General features: G+C 43.6%; 7 protein-coding genes across 16 annotated transcripts in view; 4 read left to right on the plus strand and 3 right to left on the minus strand.

Annotated features, from left to right (window-relative positions):
• Positions 1-232: 232 nt before the first annotated feature.
• LOC135429624 (uncharacterized) lies at positions 233-1601 on the plus strand. The gene is made up of 2 exons (XM_064683971.1): positions 233-391; positions 453-1601. The coding sequence occupies exons 1-2, from the start codon at positions 310-312 to the stop codon at positions 1415-1417; spliced, it is 1047 nt and encodes a 348-aa protein (XP_064540041.1). The 5' UTR covers positions 233-309; the 3' UTR covers positions 1418-1601.
• Positions 1379-4296, minus strand: nbs. The gene is made up of 4 exons (XM_064683967.1): positions 4144-4296; positions 3262-4083; positions 1593-3199; positions 1379-1529 (listed from the first exon to the last, which is right to left on the minus strand). The coding sequence occupies exons 1-4, from the start codon at positions 4169-4171 to the stop codon at positions 1449-1451; spliced, it is 2538 nt and encodes an 845-aa protein (XP_064540037.1). The 5' UTR covers positions 4172-4296; the 3' UTR covers positions 1379-1448.
• A 285-nt stretch (positions 4297-4581) lies between these two features.
• On the plus strand, positions 4582-7797 carry INTS7 (Integrator complex subunit 7). Its single transcript, XM_064683966.1, has 2 exons — positions 4582-6159; positions 6216-7797. Exons 1-2 carry the CDS (start codon positions 4699-4701, stop codon positions 7749-7751), a joined length of 2997 nt encoding a protein of 998 aa, XP_064540036.1. The 5' UTR covers positions 4582-4698; the 3' UTR covers positions 7752-7797.
• Positions 7798-7964: 167 nt separating this feature from the next.
• On the plus strand, positions 7965-10050 carry Naa60 (N-alpha-acetyltransferase 60). Of its 2 annotated transcripts, XM_064683973.1 has the most exons (6): positions 7969-8379; positions 8646-8775; positions 8845-9009; positions 9073-9293; positions 9392-9502; positions 9601-10050. In XM_064683973.1, exons 1-6 carry the CDS (start codon positions 8363-8365, stop codon positions 9731-9733), a joined length of 777 nt encoding a protein of 258 aa, XP_064540043.1. In that variant the 5' UTR covers positions 7969-8362; the 3' UTR covers positions 9734-10050. The 2 variants fall into 2 exon arrangements, with proteins under 2 accessions (XP_064540042.1, XP_064540043.1); XM_064683972.1 differs by having other exon boundaries at positions 7965-8379; positions 8845-9293.
• Positions 10051-10641: 591 nt separating this feature from the next.
• Positions 10642-11946, plus strand: ATPsynB (ATP synthase subunit b, mitochondrial). Its single transcript, XM_064683974.1, has 3 exons — positions 10642-10801; positions 11042-11376; positions 11434-11946. Exons 1-3 carry the CDS (start codon positions 10774-10776, stop codon positions 11809-11811), a joined length of 741 nt encoding a protein of 246 aa, XP_064540044.1. The 5' UTR covers positions 10642-10773; the 3' UTR covers positions 11812-11946.
• Positions 11947-11970: 24 nt separating this feature from the next.
• LOC135429623 (insulin-like growth factor-binding protein complex acid labile subunit) lies at positions 11971-15257 on the minus strand. Its single transcript, XM_064683970.1, has 3 exons — positions 15003-15257; positions 14541-14950; positions 11971-13051 (listed from the first exon to the last, which is right to left on the minus strand). Exons 1-3 carry the CDS (start codon positions 15226-15228, stop codon positions 12023-12025), a joined length of 1665 nt encoding a protein of 554 aa, XP_064540040.1. The 5' UTR covers positions 15229-15257; the 3' UTR covers positions 11971-12022.
• Positions 15258-15446: 189 nt separating this feature from the next.
• Positions 15447-25559, minus strand: part of LOC135429554 (serine-rich adhesin for platelets) — a 30177-nt gene continuing 20064 nt past the window's right edge. For 4 of the 9 annotated variants that reach the window (XM_064683885.1, XM_064683878.1, XM_064683879.1 and 1 more), the window contains 5 exons: positions 20502-20865; positions 20087-20254; positions 18707-18853; positions 18540-18577; positions 15447-16755 (listed from right to left, as the gene is read on the minus strand). In XM_064683885.1, coding sequence (XP_064539955.1) covers positions 16182-16755; positions 18540-18577; positions 18707-18853; positions 20087-20254; positions 20502-20865 — 1291 coding nt within the window. In that variant the 3' untranslated portion in view covers positions 15447-16181. Of the gene's footprint in view, positions 16756-18034; positions 18057-18539; positions 18578-18706; positions 18854-20086; positions 20255-20501; positions 20866-25559 lie in introns of all 9 variants that reach the window. The other 5 variants (XM_064683880.1, XM_064683886.1, XM_064683884.1 and 2 more) reach the window with 4 other exon arrangements.

Consider the following 25559-nt stretch of genomic DNA (forward strand, 5'->3'; position numbering starts at 1 on the left):
TTGCCAGACCGTTGTGATCTGTGCTGCCCAGGCTGACAGCGATGAGCCGCTAAAATAAACTTTTCAAATGCTTATAGGCTTGTTTACGAACTTTCATAGTTAAATGTTTTGTGAGATCATTACTGTTACTGACACAAGATTTTAAAACAGCAATATACCTAATATTTGTATAGTCTTCTAGATGCACTTAAAATGTTTAAAGCACAATTTCATGTCGATCTGGCAGTCTTAAAGCAGGCATAACAGTTGAAGATATCGAATCTTTACGTTATCGATAGCTTATTGGATTTATTTACCTTTTGTTGAAGCATGGCGAGTTTTTGTTTTTGGAACGAATTTGAATTAAAAAAGCCACCATTGGTAACTTTACATGTAAATGATACTGGATTTGGTAAGCTTAAGTGAATTTTATAGTTTCTGAGCACTTTTACTAAGTCTCAATCTTCACACAGCAAAGAATGTCTTTGTGGTCATTAACCGATACTTGAACCAGTTATCCGGCCCAGACTACTTGGAGTTCAATCAGACAGCCGCTTTGATAGGACGTCTTATGGCACGTCGAAAGAACTCTTTTCGCGGCATGCCAGGATTTCGTGCTGTATGCAAGCTAAATGCGGCCCTCTGCCGGCTACTGCGTCTGGATCTGCCGCGTGAATTGGAACATTTTCGCGGCGCCTTGCCCGATGCGTGCGATGAGGAGCTGTCTGGCGAAATGCCCACACAAAACAGTCTTGAATTCATCCTGGTGCGTTTGATAGCTTTCCATCGTTTGCATGAACGGATTCGCGAGTGCTGCGAGGCGACCGTCAAATACTTTGGACAAATGATACGCAGCAATTTCTTCATGGAGTTCCTGACACTGCTCATAGCAGCCGTAGCCAAAATAAACAAGCTAAGCCTACAGCAGGCCAACAATTGTGCCACGCTGTACAACAAGCTACAACCTCAGCTCACCAACTTTCCGCTAGTGGAAAAGCATAAATTTATACCCGAGAACTGTAATCTTCCAACGCAGCTGCGTCTGATAAAAGAAAGCCAGCCGGTAGTGCCAGCCGAAGAGGCGATTTCTGCAAGCATCACACTTCAGACACAACTCCCGCCATTGGTTACGAAAGTAGAAAAGGCAAAAAAATTGGCCAAAGCGGATGTGGGCACTGTAGTTGCTCGTAAATCTCCAATAGCTGCACCGACGCAGACAATCTTCCACCTAGACTCGCTGGCCACCGTGGAGGATGTCAAGCATTTTATTGTGCGCGAGTCAAAGGCGCGAAAAAAGACGCCGGACAGCTGTTTGACGAAAGCAATACAAAATCACGAGTGGCTGGCGGCAACAACGCTTTTTCAGCGCAAATTGCAAGCCCGGGAGCAAACAAAAGCATTGAACATGTTTCGCAAATATATTGATAGCAAAATATAACAAGAGAAATTACATGTATGTAGATGCTGACTTACAGATCCGACACCATTCCTTCGGCGAGCTGCATACGCTTTAGTCCCACGATGTGCCGCTGCGAGTGCGCGTTACTTTTCTGCAAAGGCAAAGAATTGATCACTAAACTAGCTGTGATTCTGATAGAACAAGTAATGAGTACCTTGGCAAACTTCTTAAAATTCTTCCGAGCGCTGTATTTATTTTCAGTAGTATTAGACGCATCCGTTTCATCGGCGCCGCGGACAGAGATGCTCATGTTGCACATGCGCACTTGTATGCTATCCTTGATGCTTGCTAACCATTTGAGGTGCTCGAGTTTCTCTTTGTCATCCTTAGTTTCCTCTTTAACAGTGTCCGCATTCATTTGTGATATATCTGGATCCGGTTTTGGTTCCGTCTTGACTTCTTCATGTAGCCCGCTACACGATAGCCAGGCACTTATATTTACTTTGCGAGGTCGTTCCTTTGGTTTAGGCACAATATACTTAGATTTTATTTTCGTTTCGGGCACAAATGGCTCTGTGCAAACTGAATCCTGATCGTCGTCGCTTTCAGATTTGCTGTGCTCTTGCTGAGTACGTCCTTTAAAATTGAACAAGTCCTCATCATTGGAATCATTGTCTGATCTGCTCGAGCCATTTGTCCGCTTTAATTTCTTGGCTCCGGCAAACTGGAACAGATTTTCATTGTCATCGCTGTCGCTCTCGTTTATCTGCTGCAGGCGCACACGCTTGCGAGGCTGAGATGCAGTGGGCCCAGCATTTTGAGATGCGACATGATTTTGTGATTTTTCCAGAAAATTTCGCACACTAATTCTGGCTGGTTTATTGACCTTTGGTCTAGCCACAGATTTCTTAGACAGCACGCTGTTGGACTCAATATTAACTTCAGTCGGCCTGAAGGGTGCACGTTCCATAGAAGCTGAATCCTGCGTTTTGAATTGAAATAACCCCTCATCCTGCTCACTATCATCGTCACTCTGGGCTATACTCAATATAACCTTTCCTGCAGTCTGTTTACCACGCGGTGAACGTCTGGGCGATGCAGGCGCTTTCGTCTGAACCACAATTTGCTCAACTTGGGGGTGGGAGCGAGTTGAGCGCCTAGCTGCATTAGTTGCAGGCTGTTTTTGTGGTATATCATTTGTTTTTTTCTTTACCAATTGACAGTCGTCAACTAGATCCTCTTCATTAGACAGTGCATCTGGTTTTGCAACATTCTCTTGAGCCGCTCTATTAGCAGAGCTGTTCTCAGTCGAAGTTTTAGTTCTTTTCCTTAATTGATGTGGTTCGGGCTGAACTTCATCTGAGGAATCGACAAGACGATCAATTTTCCGCTTCGACCCATTTTCAATCAACGCCTTAGGTTTCTTAGTTTGCTCCTCGATCACCTCCACGTCCTCATCAGAAGAATCCAAGTATATGGCATTCTTCTGTCTACTGTGTAGCTTAGTTTTTGATTGTTTTGGTGCTGGATTGGGCTGGGGCTCCGATTCCTGTTTTTCACTCCCTACGCTGAGTGCATATATTTCCGACTTTTGGGATTCAGCGACAACAAACTCAGATGCATTGTTCTGTTTACAATGTTCTGTTTGAGTACGCTCTGTATTGGGGACTAAGATTGATGAATCCATGGATTCAGTTGTAGCCAATGAGTTTTCAGTTATCTTGTGCGACGGATTACAAAACTTGTCCATGGAGCAGTGCAAAATGGCTAATCCAATTTCGTAATCTGGTATTGGGCGCAGTCCTGCCTGCTCCAGAATACCTTAAATATTTAATTTGATTAAAAAAACCAAGTTTCAATCCAAATTTGTAAAGTAAACACACCTTGAACACTGAAAATAGTTTCTGTTGCTTGCGATTGAGTCGAGGCCACATATTGTATGACCACAACATTGGGTTTCGTCAGAAATGGCTTCCGCACGCCGGAGTTGAGATCCTTGCAGGCGCCGCTTGCTTTCTGCACCACCGGGCCGTACATCTCCAGATGCTTGCGATTCATGAATACAAACGTTTTGCCTGCAAACAGTTTTGTGCGCTCTGGACGCCACTTAATGCTGGGCATATCTGCCGGCTGAACTGGCGCAAAATTTTCTGGCCTTGGCCAATCTTCGGAGACGTGAAGCCGGCGGGCTAACTTAAGCAGCTCCCGCCAGAACTCAACTCGGACTATGGGTTTATTCTGCAGCAAAGCATGCAGAAGCTTAACTGTGATCGTGACCGTGTCCATGGTTAAATGCGAGCACTCATCTGTCCAAGAAGGCAAGATAGTACCATTTAGAGGACTTATGAGCTGATTCAATTCCAGAAGTTCTTCGCGGCTCAATGCCGATGCGGTTGTCATTAGCTTTAGCTGCGACAGCTGCCAGACGTTCTCCAGTGCGCCAAAACGAACCTTATCTCCAATCTGGATTGGAGTTGGCGTGTTGGCACTCATCTTTCTGTTACGCCTAATGTCATCGTTGATAAATGTTCCGTACCTTGAGCCCAGGTCTTCCACAGTGAGCGCCGCCGCTGATCCAGCGCTGGGAAGGCACAGGCGTACATGAGTGCGACTGATGCTGAGGTCTTTAGCTAAAATGAAATCCGTCGACAAGCGTCCGATTGTGTACGTCGCTTTGGATGGAATTAAAATGAATTTTTCCTTATCTGCAACATATAGCTTGGTTTATGCATAAAATATAAATGAGTTTTTATTTGTTTACAGACCACTATCTACTTTAGTCAAAACAAACATATTTTAAACAACTTAAACAACAATTTCACAATCAACGAGTAACAGAACCATCTGACGGAATCCTGTTGAGTTAACAGCTCTGTTAAGAGTGTCAGCGTTAGTTCTTCTAAGTACGCAAATTTTTGCAGAAAACAGCAATCAAAGCAAACAATTCATACAGCAACAGTTTCACAAGCAACGCCTAACAGAACCATCTGACGGAATCCTGTTGAGTTAACAGCTCTGTTAAGAGTCTCAGCATTAGTTTTTCTAAGCAGACAATTAATGCAGAAAAAAACATAGAAGCAGTTATAAATAAGTTAAGCAACAATTAAATTTTTCATAAGCTACACATATTTGGTTTTTAATATTTCAACATAAATAATAATTGATCATGTTAGTACGAGCTGCGTACCCGGCATTTCGTTTACAGCTGAATGGCAACCGGTAGCCTGCATCAGTTTTGTATATTGGATTTGTTTATTGTTTTCATATCGTGGAACAATATTTATTTTTAAAGTCAATGTAACTATATAAAATAGCGCAAAATGGCACATTTAACGGGCACACGGGTCAGCATGTTTAACGAGTCCTTCCTGAACGACAATGAGCACGATTCAAATGCCGTGCTCATGGAGCTGGATAAGGGCCTCCGCAGTGCAAAGCAGGGAATACAATGTGAGGCGATTGTGCGTTTTCCGAGACTCTTTGAGAAGTATCCCTTTCCCATACTGATCAACTCGTCATTCATCAAACTGGCCGAGTTCTTTGTCAGCGGCTCAAATCTGCTGCGTTTCTGGGTGCTGCGCGTGTGCCAGCAGAGCGAGAATCATCTGGACAAGATACTCAACATTGACAACTTTGTGCGCCGCATTTTTATGGTGATGCATTCAAATGATCCGGTGGCGCGTGCTCTGCTGCTCCGCACCCTGGGCGCCGTCTCTCGTGTAATACCAGAGAAGCCACAGGTGCATCATGCAATACGTCGTGCACTCGACAGCCACGACACCGTCGAGGTGGAGGCCGCCATCTATGCCAGCAGCTGCTTTGCCGCCCAATCGAGCTCCTTTGCCATCAGCATGTGTGCGAAAATCTCGGACATGATTGAATCACTGCAGGTGCCGGTGCCCATGAAACTGCTGCTCATCCCGGTGCTGCGGCACATGCACCACGATGCCAATACGGCGGCATTGGTCAGCAAGCTGTGCCTGGAGCTGTTGCCCAAGTATCCCGCCCAGAGCTTTGTGGTGGCCATCATTAATACACTCACACAATTGTCATCGCGTACGCTGGTGGGCGTGCCGGGCCAGCTGAATGTGCTGCTCGATTTTATGCAGGATTTGCGAACGCCCGTACGCATCCAGGTTCTACGCTCATTCAATGAGCTGGCCGGCAAGCAGAGCGTGAATGCCTGGCCCAAGTCTGCCATTGGTGCTCTCATCGCCAAATTTAATCTCTGCACGAATGGCGCTGAACAGTTCCTGTTCCTCTCCATACTCCTGAAGCTGAGCGAGTGCCCACTGACCTGCCAGCATCTGCTGAGCGAGCATCGCGACGCCTTACTGCGTCTTTGCAACGAGTGCATCAGCAAATTGGACGACTACACCACAGCGACACAGGCAATGGCTGTGCTGGCTGCTTTGGTGGCCTTTGGTCTCAAGAAGCAGGACGCACAGGTTGATATTATACTTGAAATGGTGGACTTGCACATGGAGGGCCTTTTGTTTTGTACGTCGCGTCGGGCGGAGTTCAATCGAGATCTGAGACGTTTGCTTGCCTATGGCATACGCATAACCCAGGCGAATGCAGAATTCGGAGCCGACTTCATCGAGATGGTAACGAATACCCTAGGCGACAATGTTGATTATCCGCCCGATAATCTACAGCTCATTTGCGAAGCGGCTGTCGGACTCTGTGAGCACTTCCAGCTGCGCAAGTACGCATTCTCCACGGCCGAAGGTCTCGAAGACGATACGGCTATGGAAACTGACGAGCCTGCGCCACCCAAGGTAATGTTGCTGCCATATCCAAAAACCAAATAACTCACTTATATTCCCACTTTCAGCCGAATCCGATGCTAGCGCGATTGCCGCTAATTCTGTACAAGCTGAACAAATTGGTGGACAGCGAAGAGCAGCCGGAGCAGCTGCTGCGCACAGTGGAAATACTCAGCGCTCTTGTCTTCCAAACGACCATGGGCTGTTATCTGACGCAGGAAGTGGTTCACTGCTTCGAGAAATGCATCGAACGCGTCAACTGTTGGACTCTGTATCGTATAGCGCGCACGGCGAGCCGGTATGGACACCATTACGTGGCGGCGCACATCTATACGAAGGTCTCGCAGATTGTCATCAGCGATCACATGCACTATTTTTTGGTATCCCTAGCGCAGATCTCGCAGGCCGAGTGCATACTTAACTATGGCCGAGAATATGCCTACATGCGCGATAATTATGCGCCCGCCGAGGCGCCGGAGCCATTGTTGCCGCTGATGAGGCGCCTGGAGGCGGCGAGCAATCTGTATCAACAGGCGCTGGCCAGCATGCGTGCCTGCTCCTCGCCACAACATCCGTGCAGCTTTCAGCTGGAGTATCTGAAGATACGCGCACAGTTCTTGCAGACCCTCCATCTGGCCGTGACTGTCAAGAATGCGCAGGTGATTGTGCCGCCTCCAGCGATTGCGGGCAGCCTGGCACAGAACTCACGCGACTATTTGCAAAAGTTTGGCCATGTGACGAATCAGTTGCGCAAACTGGTCAAGTCGCTGAAGGCATGCGAGGAGACTTATGCACGCCTCTACAAGTCGTCATTTGATGCGGATAATGTGACGCTCGAGTTTCTTGAGGTGGCCGAATTTCAATGCGCGCTCTTCGCCCACATTATTGAATCGATTTGTTATGCTACGCCGCCGGAACCGCCTGTCTTCCTTACCACCGGCAATCATCCGGAGACGCGCTTCTTTGCAGCCAGCTGCCAGCGCATGGAACAAATGCAGAAAAATCTGCCGCAGGAGCCACCCAACGCCAAGACCATCAGCAACAGGCATTTGGACGTGATCATTGCTTTGATCGAAATTATAACAAAGACGTCGCTCTGCCTGCCGCGCTACTTCTTCCAGATACTGCAGTCCACACAGATAAAGCTGTCGGTTAGTCCACAGCCCCGCAGTGCCACGGAACCGGTCATTGTGCAGTCGGGCAGCAATCTGGTGATTAAGGTGGAGGGCGTGCTGCAACATTTTAGCAAGCAGCAGAAACACTTCCGACGCGTCGACTCGGTGCAACTGAGTCTCACATCGCAACTGCTGACGCCACGGCCAGGCAACGAGCTGGGGAAGACGCCCAACAATGACACAGTCACGCTCAACCAAATCGTGAAGCCACAGCGTGATTTCCTTTCCGGTAGCTTCCTGCTGCCAATCTCAAGTGGCGGCCAGTTTCAGGTTACGCTGGAAACATTTGTCGTAGATGAACATGGCATAACTTGGTGCACTGGTCCGAAAAGCTCAATGGTGGTGCGAGTGCTGGACGATCCAACGAAGCCAGCTGCAGCGCCGGTGGCAAGTACTTCGCAGGCCGCAAGCCAAGCCAGGCGCTACTAAACGAAAAACAAAGAGAAACAATTACAATAAATTAAATACAAATTTATGCAATTTTAAAAGTTAGTTTTAAAATACGCGGTTTAGTTAACAGTCAGGCAGCACCGCATTGCGCTTATGTGGCATCACGGCGTCGTTTTGTGTGAATGGCAAACCAGCTGTTTCACACTTGCAATCGTGCTCTTCACAGTGAAGTTTTCACGTTAGTCGTTTGTAATAAACAATGCAAAGAAATCTAAAAAGGAAATTTTTGTAGTTTATTTACCCAAGAAATGCGGGTGTGTATAATCACAGGAGAGAAGGCTCGCACTAAATGGAGTGCATCGGCAGTAAAAGCAGCAGTTTACCTTTGATATTTGATACCATAAAACAACTGCAGCGTGCGAGAGCAAGTGGTTTTATGTGGCGAATGTGAATTTTAATTGAAATCAATTAGGCGCACCACACTCTAAATAACGCACGCAGCCCGAACTGAGCATTCAAATTTCGCCGTATCATATCACAAACGGCCGACCAAATTCCGCGCCTAACCTGTGTGGTGCACAGCCACAACCCATGGACATAATTGCCCTAATTGGAAACAACAGCAGCAGAGCAGCAGCAGCTTCGGCAGCATGCCACAATTTACGCTGTGAGTAGCACAAAAGCTGGGGTATTAAGCAGAGTCCACTGCGAGTAGGCGACCGTAGCCGATGACTATTGCTGTTGCCGGGTGCCGATGGGTGCGTTAATATAGACCTTTGTTTATCTATTGGTGTCGTGACGCGTCGTAATATTATGCAAGTGAAATCGGTTGCCGTCGCCTACTAATACATAGATCCCATGCACATAAATTAACTATAATATATATATATGTATATCTTTTGGTAATGCGGCGTCTTTTCGGTGCTGAATCAGCTACAATAAACACAATGCTCCACCCAACAACGATATCCTCACGCGCGTCGACTGCGACTGCGAGCATGTGCCGCTCTGCTCGATTAATGATGTCCAGTTAAGGTTTTTGGTGCCCGACGATTTGACGGAGGTGAGTATAGGCCACCTGTTAGCCAATGCATATTATTATAAGAATTTAATTATAATTATACTGCGACAGGTGCGCACGCTGTGCCAAGAATGGTTTCCAATCGATTATCCACTGTCCTGGTACGAAGATATTACCTCAAGTACGCGCTTCTTTGCGCTAGCCGCTGTATATAATCTGGCGATAATTGGTTTAATTGTTGCCGAAATCAAACCGTATCGAAATGTCAATAAGGAGGTAATAGCCAATATCAGTGATAGTGATGACTTTTACACCAGGCTGAGCGGTTTTCCCATGCAGGACAAAGGCATATTGCCCGACTCGATGGGTCGCACCGCGGATGTCGGCTACATATTGTCACTGGGGGTGCATCGGGCACATCGTCGGAATGGCATCGGTTCGCTGCTACTGGACGCACTGATGAACCATTTGACGACGGTAGAAAGACATGCGGTGAAGGCAATCTTCCTGCACACGCTGACCACAAATCAACCTGCCATATTTTTCTATGAGAAAAGAAGGTAACACACCTCCATTATCTCACATACATATCAATACTATCCATCAATTGGTTGCGTGTCTTTAGCTTATTAACGGCCTCTTTCTGTTTTGTTTTCAGATTTACGTTACATTCGTTTCTGCCTTACTACTACAACATAAGGGGCAAGGGCAAGGACGGTTTCACGTACGTGACCTACATAAATGGCGGTCATCCACCTTGGACATTATTATATCCTTTTTTTCACAAAATTTCTTTACTGTATAGTGACTTTAACATTTTTGTTCATTGTTTCTTTACGCTTTTGGTTGCCTTAACTCTTGTCACACAGATCACTTCAAGCACTACGCTTCCAAACTGCGTCACACAGGTAGCCTTTGCGTCTGGATGGTATCCCGCGTACAGCAAGTGGTACGCTGGTGCTACCACAAGCTGCTAACACGGTTCAATGTTATTGAATGAGCCAACGGACTGCGCCACGCCCAACCAACCTTCCGACTCGAGAGAGCAGAATGTATGTATGATAAGTGTGTTCATATGAGGATCAAACGTCATGTAATCATCGTCCTGTTGAGACCACTCATTCTAAATATTAGGCCAAATCATTTCGTTTTGTATAAAAAGAAAACACAAGGAACAAACAATGTTGAAAGTTGTAAATTAGTCTTATACATGTATTATTACGTTTTTAAATATGTATATGTTTACTGCTGTAAATAGTCGTATCATGTTTTATTTGAAATGCTGTACAAATAACGTTAGCGCAAAGGATTTTTATACGCTCTTTTTAATAATTTTTTTATTTCTTTGTATATCTATTTAGTGTTCTCTGTAGGTTTTTATTTTCTACGCACAAGACAGTCATTTTAGTTAGTTTAGCAAAAAGAAACAAACAAAGAAGCTCATGTTTAATCGCTTTATTTATGAAAACTGCACACAATAGCTTTGAGAACTGAAACAACAAACAAACAAAGTAAACGAATAATATATGCATAAACGAAATCCTACAGTCTTATAATTATCATTTTCAAAATATGTTCGCTGTCTCTATAGTATTTTGTAAAAGTATTTTAATGCAAAATGTTTCACATGCGATTCATGTTATTTTAGACACAATTTACTTAGCGAATTGTAATATTTTTTAATAAAAACTTGTAAAGTTACAAACATAAGCATTCGTGCAGTCTTCAGAGTCATTCTTTCTTTCGAAATTGTTATGATAGGCTGGTATAGAAAAGTTGGCGCGATTATTAAAAAATATAAAGAGTGACTGCAGTTGGAAATTTTGAAAATACCAAAAAATGATAGTAGAAAAATACCAGCTCTGGTATATTGAGTGTGGGGCATTCGAATGGTTCACGTTGTACGCATCTGGCAGCGCCGTAGACACATGTTTGTGAATTAATAATCGATAGTTTTGCTGCTCTATTGTGAATTGCAGGGTAGGTGAGGACCTGTACGTCAATTTAGTAGCATAAATTCGTCGAAACATCATTACAAAAATGTTCTCCAGAGCCGCACTCTTAACAGGTAAACATAAAAATAATAAAGTTAAATGTATGAATTGGCCAATAACTCCCTACTTGGCCACTGCGCGTGTGTTAGTGCAGAGAACGGCGGCCGTGAAAATTGTTACGGCACCGCAAAATCTGCCATCGTGGTTTATGTAATCACGGGCAACATTCGCGAACGAAGTGTTAAAATTGCATTTTTTGCAAATGATACTGGATACAGCAAAATAACAATATGTTTTTATTTCATTATGTTTAGCCCAGCGCCCATTGAGCTTGGTGGCCAGCCGCTCGGCAGCTGCCGCCGCCGCCCAGCCTGCCAGCGGAGCTGTTGAGCGCCGCCAGCGTCCCGAACATCCCGGCAAGGTGCGTCTGGGCTTCATTCCAGAGGAATGGTTCCAGTTCTTCTATAACAAGACTGGTGTGACTGGCCCCTACACATTCGGCGTGGGTCTGATCACCTACCTGTGCTCCAAGGAAATCTACGTGATGGAGCACGAATACTACAGCGGTCTGTCGCTCGGTATTATGGCCATTGTTGCGGTCAAGAAACTGGGTCCAGCTGTCGCTCGCTGGGCTGATGGTGAAATCGATGTGAGTGTCAAAAGAGTCGAAGGGAATATGCATCAGCATTAACTATTGTTTTTGTAGAAAATCGAAGGCGAGTGGAAGGAGGGTCGCGAGGCTGAGCTCAAGGTGCTCGCTGATGCCATTGAGGCCGAGAAGAAGGAGCAGTGGCGTGCCGATGGTGCCCTCTTGTTGATGGATGCCAAAAAGGAGAACATTGCCCTCCAGCTGGAGGCTGCTTTCCGCGAGCGTGCCATGAATGTCTACTCTGAGGTCAAGCGCCGCTTGGATTATCAAGTGGAATGCCGTCACGTTGAGCGTCGTCTCAGCCAGAAGCATATGGTCAACTGGATAGTGGCTAATGTGCTCTCCAGCGTCTCGCCCCAGCAAGAGAAGGAGACGCTAAACAAGTGCATTGGCGATTTGACTGCCTTGGCCCTGCGCGTCAAGACCCCCGCCTAAACGACTCGAGTTATAGTTTGTTAAATTGAAATTTACACACAAAATGCGAGACGCAGCCAACAAACGGAAATGTACCACATTATGTTTAAATTAATACAACATCTGTCTTGGAATAATAGGAATCTGCGCCACCAACAGGCCGTGTTTTTGCCTTCATCATTTGGAACATCAAAAATGCATTTATTCATCACACACTTATTCATCACATTTATCAGTCTTCATCTGAGCCACCATCTAAGGACCGTCCTGATTGTAGTCGCTCCTCAAACTCATCCACAACATCTTGGTGTCGATCTTTCGGCAGGGTCTGCACACAGTATTCCACAGCTGTGACCACGCACAGTGGCTTCTCGCCGCTGTAGAAGCCGGTGCCCTCGCGGACGTAGGTAACGTGCTTGGCCAGGAGCCAACGCTCCAGCTGCATGAAGCAGGCGCACTGCCAGGGATTGCCCTCAATGGCCACACGCTTCAAGTTGACCAGCGTACCATTTAGATCCGGCAGAAAGGTTAGCTTGTTGTTGTCAATGAGCAACTCCACGACGCTGCTCAGGCTCTCCAGCACAGTGGAACTGATCTCGGTCAGCTCGTTGTGACCCAAATGCAGCTTCTGCAGATGTCGCATGGGCGCAAACATGAGCACATCCAGCCGGAGCAGCTCATTGTTGCCCAGCGACAGGTATTCCACAAAGGGCAGCGAGGAGAAGGCCAGCGCATGCAGACGCTTCAGACTGTTGGCGTTCAGATTGAGTTTGCGCAGGCGCGACATTGCCCTGCTGCCAAAGGCCTTCTCGTCCAGATACTCGAGGTTGTTGTGCGACAAGTCCAGTGTGTCCAGGTCCTCAAGCGCTGCAAAGGTCTCTGGCTTGATCTCAAGTATATCGTTCGACTGCAAATACAGCTTTCGCAGCGACTGCAGTCCCGCAAAGTGTCCAGCACTTAGACTGGAGATGCTATTGTGGGATATGTCCAGCAACTGGAGCTTGCCCAGCATTCGGAATTGATTGTCAAAGAGCAGGCGTATGTTATTGCCGGACAAATCCAATTGCTGCAGCGCAACCAATTGCCCCATAGCTGAGCCAAACACCTGTGGACGCAGTGCATCCAGCTCATTGTGTGAGAGATTTAAGAAACGTAGCTGCCTCAACGGCTGAAAAGTGTCTTTGTCAATGGTCTTAAGCGCATTCTCACCCAGTTGCAGGTCCACCAGTCCAGTTAGCTCACGAAAACTTGGTGCATTTAGCTGGTAAGTTCATAAGTCAATTACTCAAAATGGGATTTACGGGAGAATGGGCTACTTATGAGCTAATTTATATATATATAAGAATTTTTGCCAGATTGATTGACTGACTGACTGACTGACTGCAACAGCAATCGATAATTTGGTCGAAATACTTGAACTATATAGAATAGATTGAAATACAAAAATTGTAGTAAAGCCGGACTTCAACATTGTTCATTTGACTCGGGCGATGCCGGGTGATTTCTTCTAGTAAGTTACTTAATGATAATGTAAATATATTTATAGAAATTATTGAGTGCATTTTTAATGCAATTTAAATGGATCTTTAATGCACGTAGATTCTCCGTACGCGATAACGTAATATCGTTAAATTAAAACAAGTTTTTATAAACCCTGCACTGATTGTTGAGCTAGAGCTAGAGATTTGATACTTGGTATGTAGGCTCTCTTTTGTATAAATATATGAACACATTTTTATAGCCTCGAAGAGAGTATTATAAATTTGTAATGATATGTGTAACGCATAGACGGAGACATCTCCGACCCCGAAAAGTAGATATATTCTTAATCGGTATCAACAGAGTTGATATAGTCATGTTCGCCTGTCCGTCTGTCTGTTTCTATGCGAAATGGTGTCTCAGTCTGAAATCTATCGTTCTGAAACTTTGCACTTAAGTCGGAACCGGCCAAATCGGACAAATATGTCTTATAGTTGCCATAGTAGAGAACGGTCGAAAAATAGATTCTTCTATATTTTCTATTTTCTTCTATATTTCAAGTTATTTTGATCAAACTCAGCATTAACGTGCTGCACTTTTCTTACATATCAGTAAAGGGGAAATGTCTAAAAGGGTATTAAATGTTCGGCACGCCGAAGATCTTCGAACTGCCATTTAAAGGCCTTAATATTCTGAATGCGTGGTTCTTAACGTGAAAAGTTCAGTAGAACTATAGAATAATAAACAGACAAGTTTTACGATACACTGAACAACAAGGATCCGGTTTCGAATGCTGGGTGAAACTTTTGCCGATAGTGTATAACTATACACTATATGGCTTATAACATAAAGATATACATATATAATAATAATAGTAGGGTACTCAAGAACCGATTGCTGGAACTGTTACTTCCACTCTAGTAGACCATACTTATTGAACGAGATTATAGCGTAAGCTACGCAGTTGTAAGAAATCAAATATAGATTAGATTCAATAGAAGCCGCGACCTTTGTGGAACCCAAAATTTATACAGCTGATGATTCGCTACACTCGTTAACAAAGCCAAAAGAGTTTATATGCTGCAGATTTGTGACTTGTGATCTAAATACTCGTATATAAGAGGCGTGGCAAATCGATAAAGGGCCATATATCTTAAGAAATATGGTTGGTGCATCTTTGAATCTATTCTTGGGCTGGGAGCGAGTATTAAGCTGTCGCTTGTTCCCGCTGCGAATTAAGCATCCCATTGTCTGCCCTGTTGGTTACTCACCTGGTCCAGCTGATTGCCGTTAAGGCTGAGCTGCTGCAAATGGGGACAACAGGCGCCGAGGCTGACATTAATCAACTGATTGTGGTCCAGCTGGAGCCGCTGCAGCATTGGCATGTGGGGCAGTTCGAGTTGCGTCAGCGCGTTGTGTGTGAAATTGGCATAAATCAAAGAGCGCAGCTTGCCAAAGAGATCCTTTGTCAGAGTTGTCAGCTGGTTGTGGCTGGCGTCGAGCAGCTGCAGCCTTGCGTTGGCGGCAAAGTGCGTGCTGAGCAGTTGCTCTAAGGCGCAGCCGCTGATGTTCAGCTGCTGCAGTTGGGGCAGCATGGAGAAGCCGGCTCGCTGCAGCTGCAGCTGCTGCACATGCGACAGATCCAAGTGCAACAAACCGGCCAAGCTCTGCGCCTCTTCAGCTGCAATGGAGATGTAGGCGCAGCTGCACAACTATTCAATCGCAGAACCTACCTGTGCCTATGCTCAGCTTTGTGTGCTCGTTTCTGATGCTCAGCCTGTGCCAGCTGTCAGTGGGAAAGGCCTTCTCATTGATCAGCTCCTGCAGGCTGCCCAGCTCGCGGCACTCAAAGCTGCGCCAGCCTTGCGCCTCGCACAACTGGGCCAACGAACGGGGCACAGCCCAGCAGAGCAGCCAGAGAACTGGCCAAGTCCGGAACTGTTTGGCATACAGCGACATTCCAGCTCGAATGCTCGATTGCTACTGAGCGCAGCTCGTCGAGCGCTCAAGCGTTGATAAGAATCCCCGACGCCGCGAAAATCCAGTTTCGCGATTAGCCGGTTCTCAGACGCATCTTGGCCCGGGCCGAGATGACTCAAGAGTTCCACTCGACACACAGTCGAGTGTGGGCCAGGCTGTAGACAAAGTGAATTCCAAAGAAAAACATTCCGCGGTAATTCTATAGATAAATAGCATCTGGCTAAGAGCTCTATTTAATAAGCTTCACATTGTTTACAATTGTTTCAGCATATAAGTATTTTGGGATAATTACGATTATTGTGCTCGACGAAGAAGAAGATTATTATATAGTTATTATCATAATATATATGCATATAACTATTTGTAGCATTATGTAAGTTCGTATACTATAATACAGTTAAATTAAGCCGAAACAAAATAATTACAGAACATACTAAAACTTAGGGCTACAAATTAAATAACATAATTAACAATTATTTAGTTGAAGTACATGAATTTAACTAGTTGCAGAGCTAAGCCATTTAATTAAATGATTATTTATTGATTTATTTATTTATTGTACATGGAGAAAAAAATGCAGGCTATTTTCTTATAGATACTGGAATCTATGCTATATAGCTATAATTTATAGTTTTATTTTCTTTTGTTTTTGTTAATTGAAATCTTAAGTTTTCTTTACTGAATTTGGTAAGACTGCAAACATGTTGAGAGTATATTGTTAGATATATGTATGTATATATATGGTTTATATATAGTTTGTTGGTATATTTAAGTGTTCTATATATATATATATATAATATATAGGTATATATATATATTATACTCATATTTAGAAGAATTTGTAGCTTATTAACTAAGCGCCTGCTGACACTTTCTTTATATATTTTCTGGTAGCGCAACTGTTGCAACTGGGTTGTGTTAGGGTATCCAAATCAGACTATAGTTACGGTTGGGCTTGTCATCTTGTTGCTGTTGTACAACGGCTGATAATGTGCGCCCGACTCCCCGCTCTGGCAGCCATTCAGGAAATGCGCCTTGACGCCATTTTGTTGCGGCGGCGGCGTCTTGTGGCAGCCGCCATTTTGTGTGGGCAACGGCTCGCCAATCAGCGTTATACGCACTGGCTTGTGGGCAGCTGTGGAAGTGGGCATGGTCGCTGTCGCGCTCGTCTCGGCCGCATCCCAACCGATGGAGGCGCGACGCGGATACGCGGCGGCGGCCAGCTGCTGATTGTAGTTGGTCAGCGTGGTGGAAATGATTGTGTGACGACGCGTCTGGCTAAGAGCACGGCAATTGTTATTGTTGTTGCTGTTGCTGTTGCTGTTGTTGTTGTTGCTGTGATTACTGCGATTGCTGCTGCGACTGCTGTGATTGCTGCTGTGGCCATTGCATGGCAACTGCTGCGGCTGATGGCGGATTATCGTGGTGGCCGCCAGCGTGGAGTCGTTGCATTGCAAGTGGAGCGTCGGAAAGTGCGTGGTATAACTGGTATATTCGGGCTTACTTCTGCGGGCGGTAGAAATAGACCATAGATTAGTAAGGGAACGCAACGAATCAAACGTTTTCATGTGCACATGCTATGAGTGTCATATTTGATTCGTTCATTACGTTAATTATATTTTGAATAGCATTTGTTTGGGTTAGATTTTTGGGTTCAGCTTTACCTGGGAACTCTATTTAATTGCCGCATGCAATTAAAATAGTTTACACACAGTGTTAAGTGTCAGGCAACAAATTTCAAATGCTTATAGCTAAGTCTCTTTAAAATTAGTTATTAACTTATGTTAGTCTACGATACGATAGGATAGTCTAGTTCGAACCCGGCTTCTTTTTTGGTATGAGTTTGGAATTAAATACATTTAGAGACTTAAATAAACTAGTCTAGGAATCGAACCTGGTTTTAGTATTAAATACAACATCAAACAGTTCGAGCTCGGATGCTCTTATAGTATTTTTTTAGTATTAAATTCAACATCAATCGGTGCAAGCCCGTTTGCTCTTTTATTATCAGTTTAGTATTAAATACAACAGCCCGAGATTTGAATCTGGTTGCTCCTTTAGTATTATTTTAGTATTAAATACGGTTAAACACATATAAACAAGTCCAGAAATCCAACCCTGATCTCTCGTAAAGTATTTGTTTCGTGTTAGCCTGAATTTTGAGCGCGGTTTTTCTTTTAGTTTAATACAGTATTAAATACTTTATGTTACGGTTCGAGCCGGGTTGCTCTTTTATTATCGGTTTAGTATTAAATACTTAAGCCAAGGTTCGAACTCGGTTGATATTTAAGTATTCATTTTAGTATTAAATACAACAGCCCGAGATTCGAACTTGGTTGACCGTTAGTATTATTTTAGTATTAAATACTAAAGTTTAAGGATTGAAATTGATTGCTCATTTAGTATTATTATAGTATATAATACAATAGTTCAACAATAGGTTTGAACTCTGTTGCTTTTTTAGTATTATTTGAGTATTATAACAACAGCCTAAAGTTCGGACTATTTCTTCCTGTTTTCTAAAACATTTTCTAGTATTAAATACATTTAAAGCCCTTCATTTACAAGCCCAAGGTTCGAACCAGGTTCTGATTAGTATTTTGTAAGCATATATTTTAGTATAATACAGTTGAGTGCTTATTTTAACATATATTTTCTTTAAACTTGGCCGGATTCAGTTGCAGTAGTTGCAATTATCCAAACAGCTATAGCTTAGGTGTAGTATACATAATAGATTGATCGCACAGAGCACTATAACGGCTAATATGAAATCACAAAATAGTACCTGTTGCTCCCCAAACTGTAGTCTATATATATGTATAGTATTCAAATAGCAGCATGTTAGGTTTCAGATAGTATTCGAGTGTGTTTGGATGATATATATATATATAGAGAGTGGTTAATCAAATGCGGCAGTTACGAATAGTTAGATAATCAGCACAGGCTACATACAAAATAAATGAGTGCAAGACGGGCTGCCGCGGCTGCTGCTATTGTGGCAGCTACTTGTTGCAGGCTGGCCAAATTAGGCCGTTGCCATTACAATTTGCGGCCATTAACGTCAACAGAGAGTAAAAAATAGTGGCCAACTGATTTGCATGTTGCCGCGAGCCAAAAAGCCAGCAGCGCATGAAACCAGCTGACACACGAGCTGCTGCAGCAGCGGCAGCGGCAGCGACAGCCACAAGCAACGTTTTGTTTTAGTTTTGTTGCAGCAACAACAGCAACAAATAATAATAATAAATAATAGCAAGAAATCAAGAATAAATCGCAGCTGAACGTTTGCCTACCTGGACAAACCCTCCGCACCAATGGCAAGTGGACGTGTCTGTGAAAGTGGAATTGGAATTGTTGATAGCTTTCGGTTAGTCAATGTTGTGCACACACACTCAAAAACACACACATATGTATATCATATATATATAGCTATAGCGATATAGCTGCTTATTACACTTACTCGCTCCGTTTGGGTGGCCATGCTAATGCGCTCCTTGTTGGCCTGATTGATGCCTGCCTCGTTGCCCGCCTGTCGCTTCTCCGCCTCCAGCTGCTCGATGAGATCTCGCTGCAGGCGTATGGTGCGATCACGATCATCCACTTGACCCTGGTTAATAGAAACACGCACACACACACACAACACACACACACAAACACACAATTGTTAGTTTTGCGCTTGAGCTTAAACAAAGGCCACTAAATTAGATATTCATGTTCACAAACTAAGCCAGAGAGTGTGTTTTTTTGTAATTTAAGACATTCACAAAAAGTTGCATAAATACAGAGTATATGCTATCCATCAATGTACACAACCAAGCTCCAAATTCCGAACAAAAAATGTTTACAAAAAAAAAATTGAGCTAAATTGCAGAGTATTTCAATTGCCAAGCATTCCAGTTGCACAAATTGCTTTGGCTACTTTTTGGGATTTTTTGCTGAGTTTTTTTTCTTTTATGGCCCGTAAAACTCAGACCTGAAAAGGTAGAAAATTATTCAGGTTTACAATTGATAATTGGGCAATTTGCAAAGAGCTGTTTCTAGTTACAAAACTGACGGGAATTGAGTTTGAGCGGAACATAATCATAGGAAGATTCCGAATGTTCATGGGAAGATTAGAATGTTCGTCTTAAAGTTGAGTTTTTTTATTTTTAAGAATAGGAATATGGCAACATTATTCTGTCTATTCATATAGCCGTAACATCTGCCCTCAATTTGTATGTAAGTAAGAGGCTTTCAACAGCATATCCTTCAAATTGTGTATCTTTTTAACTTAGTCTTCTGTTTCCAATTAAAAAGTGTTCCATTTTCAATTGTACCCATTGTACCTGTGAAATTTGCCATTCCACTTGCCTTCTTTTGTAACTAGAAACAGTTGATATATACATAAATTCGGAATTTGGAGCAAGAGTTCACAAACAACAGCTAAAAATGTTTATTTTCTTTAAATTGTTGCCTCTAAATGTAACTAGATATAAGAATAGGTGCGTGTTTTGGTATTTGTTTGAATTCTGCTAGCAATATACAAGATATAAAATATAGAATCTATAAGATACCATTTAAAATAAGCATTAATGAAGTATGTTTTGGTCTGCTTTTGTATGTTACATGCCAAAAGGAAAGTTTAAAAAAACAACAGCAATAGTATATCGATAAGAAAAGAACTCTTTAAAATTGTATTCCTGTTCGGGTGACTGCTTCGTATATATATATATATATATATAGATATATAGTTATAGTTGTTGGTAAAAAAGCGAAAGTGAGTCTTTGTTACTCTCAGACTGAGTTTTTGAGGTACGCGCGACAAAACGAGCAAACGAAATGAAAACGAACGTGCAAATACCTGAAGGTAAACCACCTGTCTACGTAGATCCGTTAGCTCCTGCAAGGGATCCTCCGTGATGGACGAGGTCAAACTGGCCAGATCGATGTCATTTAGCTGCTTGCTGTCCAGGCCGCAGGCTGCAAACAGCTGCACATTGTCGTTCTCGAAGGGATTCAGCGTTTCCGTCTGCAAGTGGAATGAAACGGAATGGAATGAATGAGACGCGTTCCACTGCAACATTTCGAACTGATTTTTGTGTTTGTGAGTTGGGAAAATCAAATGAAAATAAAAACCTACCCGCTTCGTGTCAGAATCAGCATCCTGTGCACGTGTGTGTGTGTGAGTGTTTGTGTGTGTTTGCAAAAGAAAATTGAAAATGGAAATGGAAAATGATGTGGACATGACCGAATGACTGACTGACTGGTTCACCCACCTCCTGTAGAATGCGACGTAGTCGCAGCAGCTGCTTCTTGAACTGCAGCACATCCTGGATCATGGCATTCCTGAAGGACTTGTCATATAACATCAGATCGTCCGACGAGCTATGTAGCTCCGCGTTGCCGCCCAGGCCAGATGCGCGTCTCGAGCTGGACGCCGTCGCCGTTAGCTGGTGCTGCTGCTGCTGGCGTCGCTGCAGGCTCGACGTGGACGAGGCGGTGGAGGCACGCTTGCGACTGGAGGCGCCGCTGTGCGTGGACCGCAAGCTGTTGTCCGAGTCGTTGCCCGCCGCAAGCTGCTGCTGATCCTGCAGCCGAGAGCGATTCAGCAAGCGTGTTGCACGTGCAGGCAGCTTGGCGCTGTAAGAAAAACCGAAACAGGAGCAAAGTTTAGCTTTGGGCCTTGCCAACTGGATTTAGCTGAAACCTGAGATATGTCGCATTGGCTGTGGGCGCACTGCTGGCCACACAACTGGGCACATAGTGATAATGTTGATGCTGATGATGATGATGCGGCTGTGGTTGGGGCTGGGTGTGGTGGCCAGCGCAGCTCAGCTGCTTGATGCCCAGCGGCGAACTGTTGCGCTGCCCGGCCAGAAATCTATTCTCCGAGGTCTTTAGATCCGTGCGCACACGTCGCACGCAACTGGGCGAAGCAGCTGACGAGGATGCGGCTGCACTGGAGGACATGCTGATGCGACTGGGCGCATCGAAATTGACTTTCTGTTGGTGTCAGGACGATGACGATGACACAATCCGGACATGCGCACTGCGCCAACAGCTGAGCGGAGACTCGAGTGGAGAGTTGCTGCCTTTTATACCCTTGACGAGAGTATTTAAATATTGTCACGAAATGTGCAACGCACAGAAGAAGAAGACATCACTGACACACCTTTAAGGTACAGATCGAACCACTTTATTATATGTTGGGTGGAGTGCTTGGATAAAATCCTTTCTTGGAATATCTTAACATCCTTTTATCTCTACACATAAGAAAAATCTTATCAACAATGGACTACTTTATCATAACAGGGAAATATCGGTCGTAATATAAGTTTTTGTCTGGAAAACTTTTATACATATATCTGCAAGGTCTTATCAAATCGGACTACTCTGTTATATTATAAAGCTCTCGTATGTGGCTTGTGTAGAGGGCTATTTAATCTTCTTACGTTGTAATCAATTATTTATTTAAAGCAAAGCGCTATAGTTAACTTGGCCGCAACGAAAGTGAAAAGGCATCCATTGATTAAAAGCGGGGGGTATGCCTATGCCACACCCCCCATCCCCCCTGCTGCCACACGCAGTGGGCGCCCGTCAATGGGCAATTAAGTGCGCCACCAGCATGCTGGGAAGCTGCTCCACTCGGCGGTTACGTGGTGCAAATAAATCGACGATGGAAACATGCTGTTGCTGGTGAAAGTCAACTGTTGCGTGTTGCAGTTGCTATGTAGACTAGGGATGCCAGGGAGAGGGGGTGTGAGGTCGAGGGGTGTAGTTGCTGTAGACAACAACGAGTCTTACACATGCGCATTGTTAAATATAACACGGCATAATTTATTGAAAAAAACACTATTGAATACTCGTACAACAAATGCCCCATAAATGCTCAATGAATGCCCTGAAAAAGCAGCTCACATTGGGGGCAGGGGCAACAACAACAACAGCAACAATAACAATTTTGTCTTTAAGCACAATTTTAATGGTTATTTTGTAGTTCCAGGTCGCATCACAGTCAAATAACTCAGGTCTAATGGCCAATTGGCATGCCAAAAGCAAGACAAGAATGTCGCAGTCGGGCTTAACCGACTGCTGAATACTCGCTCACAGCTAAAAACCGGCCAAAAGTTAAATTTATTTACAGATATCAGATTTTAGGAGGCTTTATTCAGTAGATTTAATTTAAAATGTGGGTACTTAAGCTTAAAACTGTGGGAGTTATATAGACTCGCAGTTTGCCCGTACCCTAGTGGGCGTGGCAAATTCTTTAAATCCATCTAATAAGAATTTTTTTTCCAACTCTTAATTCCATAAGAAAGCTAGACAAACCCAATATACTCCCTTACTAATTGTGTGAAGGAGTATTAAAATATGCAGAGCGCTATAAAAACAAATTGTTTACATTTTATTTGACTTTCACGGAGCACAAAGGAAACTTAATTAGTTTCGACTGCAAAAAACAAAGCAAAAAGCAAAAGTGCTACGTAATTGCCCAAAAAGAAAACTGGAACAAACTCAGTTAAAAGCTGGCAAAAAAAATGAAGCAAAAGATGGTTAATCTTCGTCAAACATTACATTTAATGCTTCTCCATTTCCAGTTGACTTCAAACATACTTTTGCCGAAAATTGAACTAAGTATATAAAAAACATTCTTTCAGATTTATGATTTCCATAAGTTGACAAGTATTTACAAGATGGCACTTTGAGAGCTTTAGAAAGGCAAAACTAGGTTAATTATGGTTATATAAAACGAAGAAAATCAAAAACAATGTGTGAAAAATCAATTTGAGCAAAGCCGCAGCTCATAACTCTTGAGCATAAAGGTTATTTTAAGTACTTAGTAAATTGCAAAGCTTATATTTTGTTAAAATGAAAATAAGCTTCTTAGTGGAAAGAATTGAAGAGCTATTTGTTTAAGCAAGATGAAGTCGAGATATATATTTTTATATTTATCATGATCTATTGATCTATTTCGTCTGAAACCTACCAAGCTCTCTCTCGGCTTTCCTCTCGTTCTCGCTCCTCCCTCTCTATCTCTCATAGAACAAACCTCTTTCATAGACAGCCTCTACAGAATTGAAGAGCATTTGTTTGCCCGAGATAAAGTCGCAATATATTTTTATATTCAACCTGACCTAATGATCTATTTTTTGCATAGCCTATAAAGTTCTCAGTTTCATTGCTATACTCCCTCTCGGTCTCTCCTTTCTCTTTCCTATCTCTCTCTAATGACACGAAATGTTGTACTTTAGAGTCTTAAGTTTTTCATATAAATTTGCATATTCAGTACCTTTTGCCGAAACACTTTCAGTTTGCCTAGCTACCATATGCAAATTGAACAAAGGTAAACAAAAACATTCATAATTCGCACGCTAGTTGGATTGTATATGGTATATGGCTTATGGTATAAATAAGTATATGCTTTGTATGGTACTTAAGTATGCAGAAATCAACTGTGAAATAAAAGTCTGAAATCAAAACAATGCCGAGCACTTTGCACAACTGCACCGGAAATTTCATACCTGTACAAAGATTGGATACCTGTGTGTGTGCGTGTGTGTGTGTGTGTCATGTTGAATGACAAAACGTTCGTTATTGCAACAGTTGCAGCTAATGGAGTTTGGTATTGCCGCTGCGGCGCGTCTCGCTTAAGTTGAACGATTTGCCATATAGTTGCATAGTCTTAACTGTGTGTGTGTGTGTGGAGTCGCGTATTTAGCGGAGGCCCAGTGAGGCGTCGCCAGCGGCAAGTGTCGCCGTTGGGGCCATTGTGGCAGTGGCAGTGGCAGTTGCAACCGTTAACCGACAACTGACAAGCAGCAATCAGCGAGGCAGAGGCAGAGGCTGAGGCAGAGGCGTCGCTCCATGTGGAGCCTAACGGCACTTATCAATTTGTTTAGTGAAACGTCATTTGTCATAGGCACGGAAGTGCACAAGTGTGGGGGGAGGGGGGGGGGGTTGTCAAGGGGAGTGGGAGAGAGGACACAAAGGCAGCAAAGGGCGCTTCATTAGAGACGCTGCGAAGATTGGAGACTGGCAACTGCCAACTGGCGACTGGCCGTCGTAATGTTAATAACCATAAAAAAAAACACACACACAAACCGCATACACAACATTCTCACACACACACACACGCACACACATTGGGGCAACGCAAATCTGAGCTGAGAATCCGAATCCGGTGTTGCTTTTGTTGTTGTTGCATGTATCTTGTAGCTTGTGGCTTGTATCTTGTGGCATGCCTGAAAAGTTTTGTCTGCGCAGCTTAAGATGATGATGACGATGAGGCTGGCTGGCGATGATCAACGATGACTGCCAGGTAGACAGAGGAAGAGGCGGCAATGACGACAGCGAGACAGACAAAAAGTCAGACAAACAGCCAGACAGACAGACAGACAGGTAGGCAGGTAGGTAGATTGGTAGCATAGATACACTAAGAGAAAAATCCAAATCCTATTTATTTGGTAAAGAATGCAAGTTAATTTCGTTTAAAATTATTCCCGTATAAAGTCGGAACTTGAATGAAGCACAAAATATTTATAATTGGAAAAAAGCTTTGCAATTAAAGTACAAAATATCTTAATTTGGCTGTATTTAAGACACTTATAAGTTTTGGGCATTTAAATAAATGCTTGAAAAAAATTTATATTATTTTATTTATCTTCAAAACGTGTGCCTTGGGCTGCATTTGGATAACGTTTGTCCAAGGCTGCAATCGAACCGTTTCGGTTTTAAGCCGCAACTTTAATTTTTTTCTTAACTCTAATCTCAACCGTATCAATGGCCCCCAAAAGAAGCCAAACTTTAAGCCGTGCATGTATAAAATCAGCTAAAAAGACAAACTGGCTTTATGCATTAGGAAATCCAGGTGCAAAGGCCGAACCTAAGAGCCAGACCTTGGCCCTAGCCGTTGGCATATATATCCCATACATTCATTAATATGCCATGGCTTCTGCTTGTTTTGTCAACTCCTAATTTTTTTCGCTGAGTGTAGCTGTTTCCGTAAATGTATCTGTATTTGCACTCAATGGCATTTTGTGGTCAACGGTCTCACATTCTGTTGAATTATGCATGTCTAAAGCTGAGACCTCTCTCTCTGTCTCTCTAAGTACCCAGCCAGCGCGCTTAGAAGCCCATCGCATTCCCCCACAGATGGATGGCAAGAACGTTAACAGCTCAGGGCCAACGTGCCACAAAAGGCAGCAACTGCAACTGCCACAGCAATTGCAACTGAACTTGAAGCGTCAACGGCTTTAGGCCCATAAATGGATCTCAGTTTACTTTGCCAACACTTGCAGCTGATTATATTTCCCTCTCTACTCTTCATTATGCTT

Source organism: Drosophila montana, unplaced genomic scaffold (genome assembly GCF_035044405.1).
Source record: "Drosophila montana isolate Dmon_TW-CO22-7 unplaced genomic scaffold, ASM3504440v1 contig_2668_1, whole genome shotgun sequence".
Lineage (NCBI taxonomy): Eukaryota > Metazoa > Arthropoda > Insecta > Diptera > Drosophilidae > Drosophila > Drosophila montana.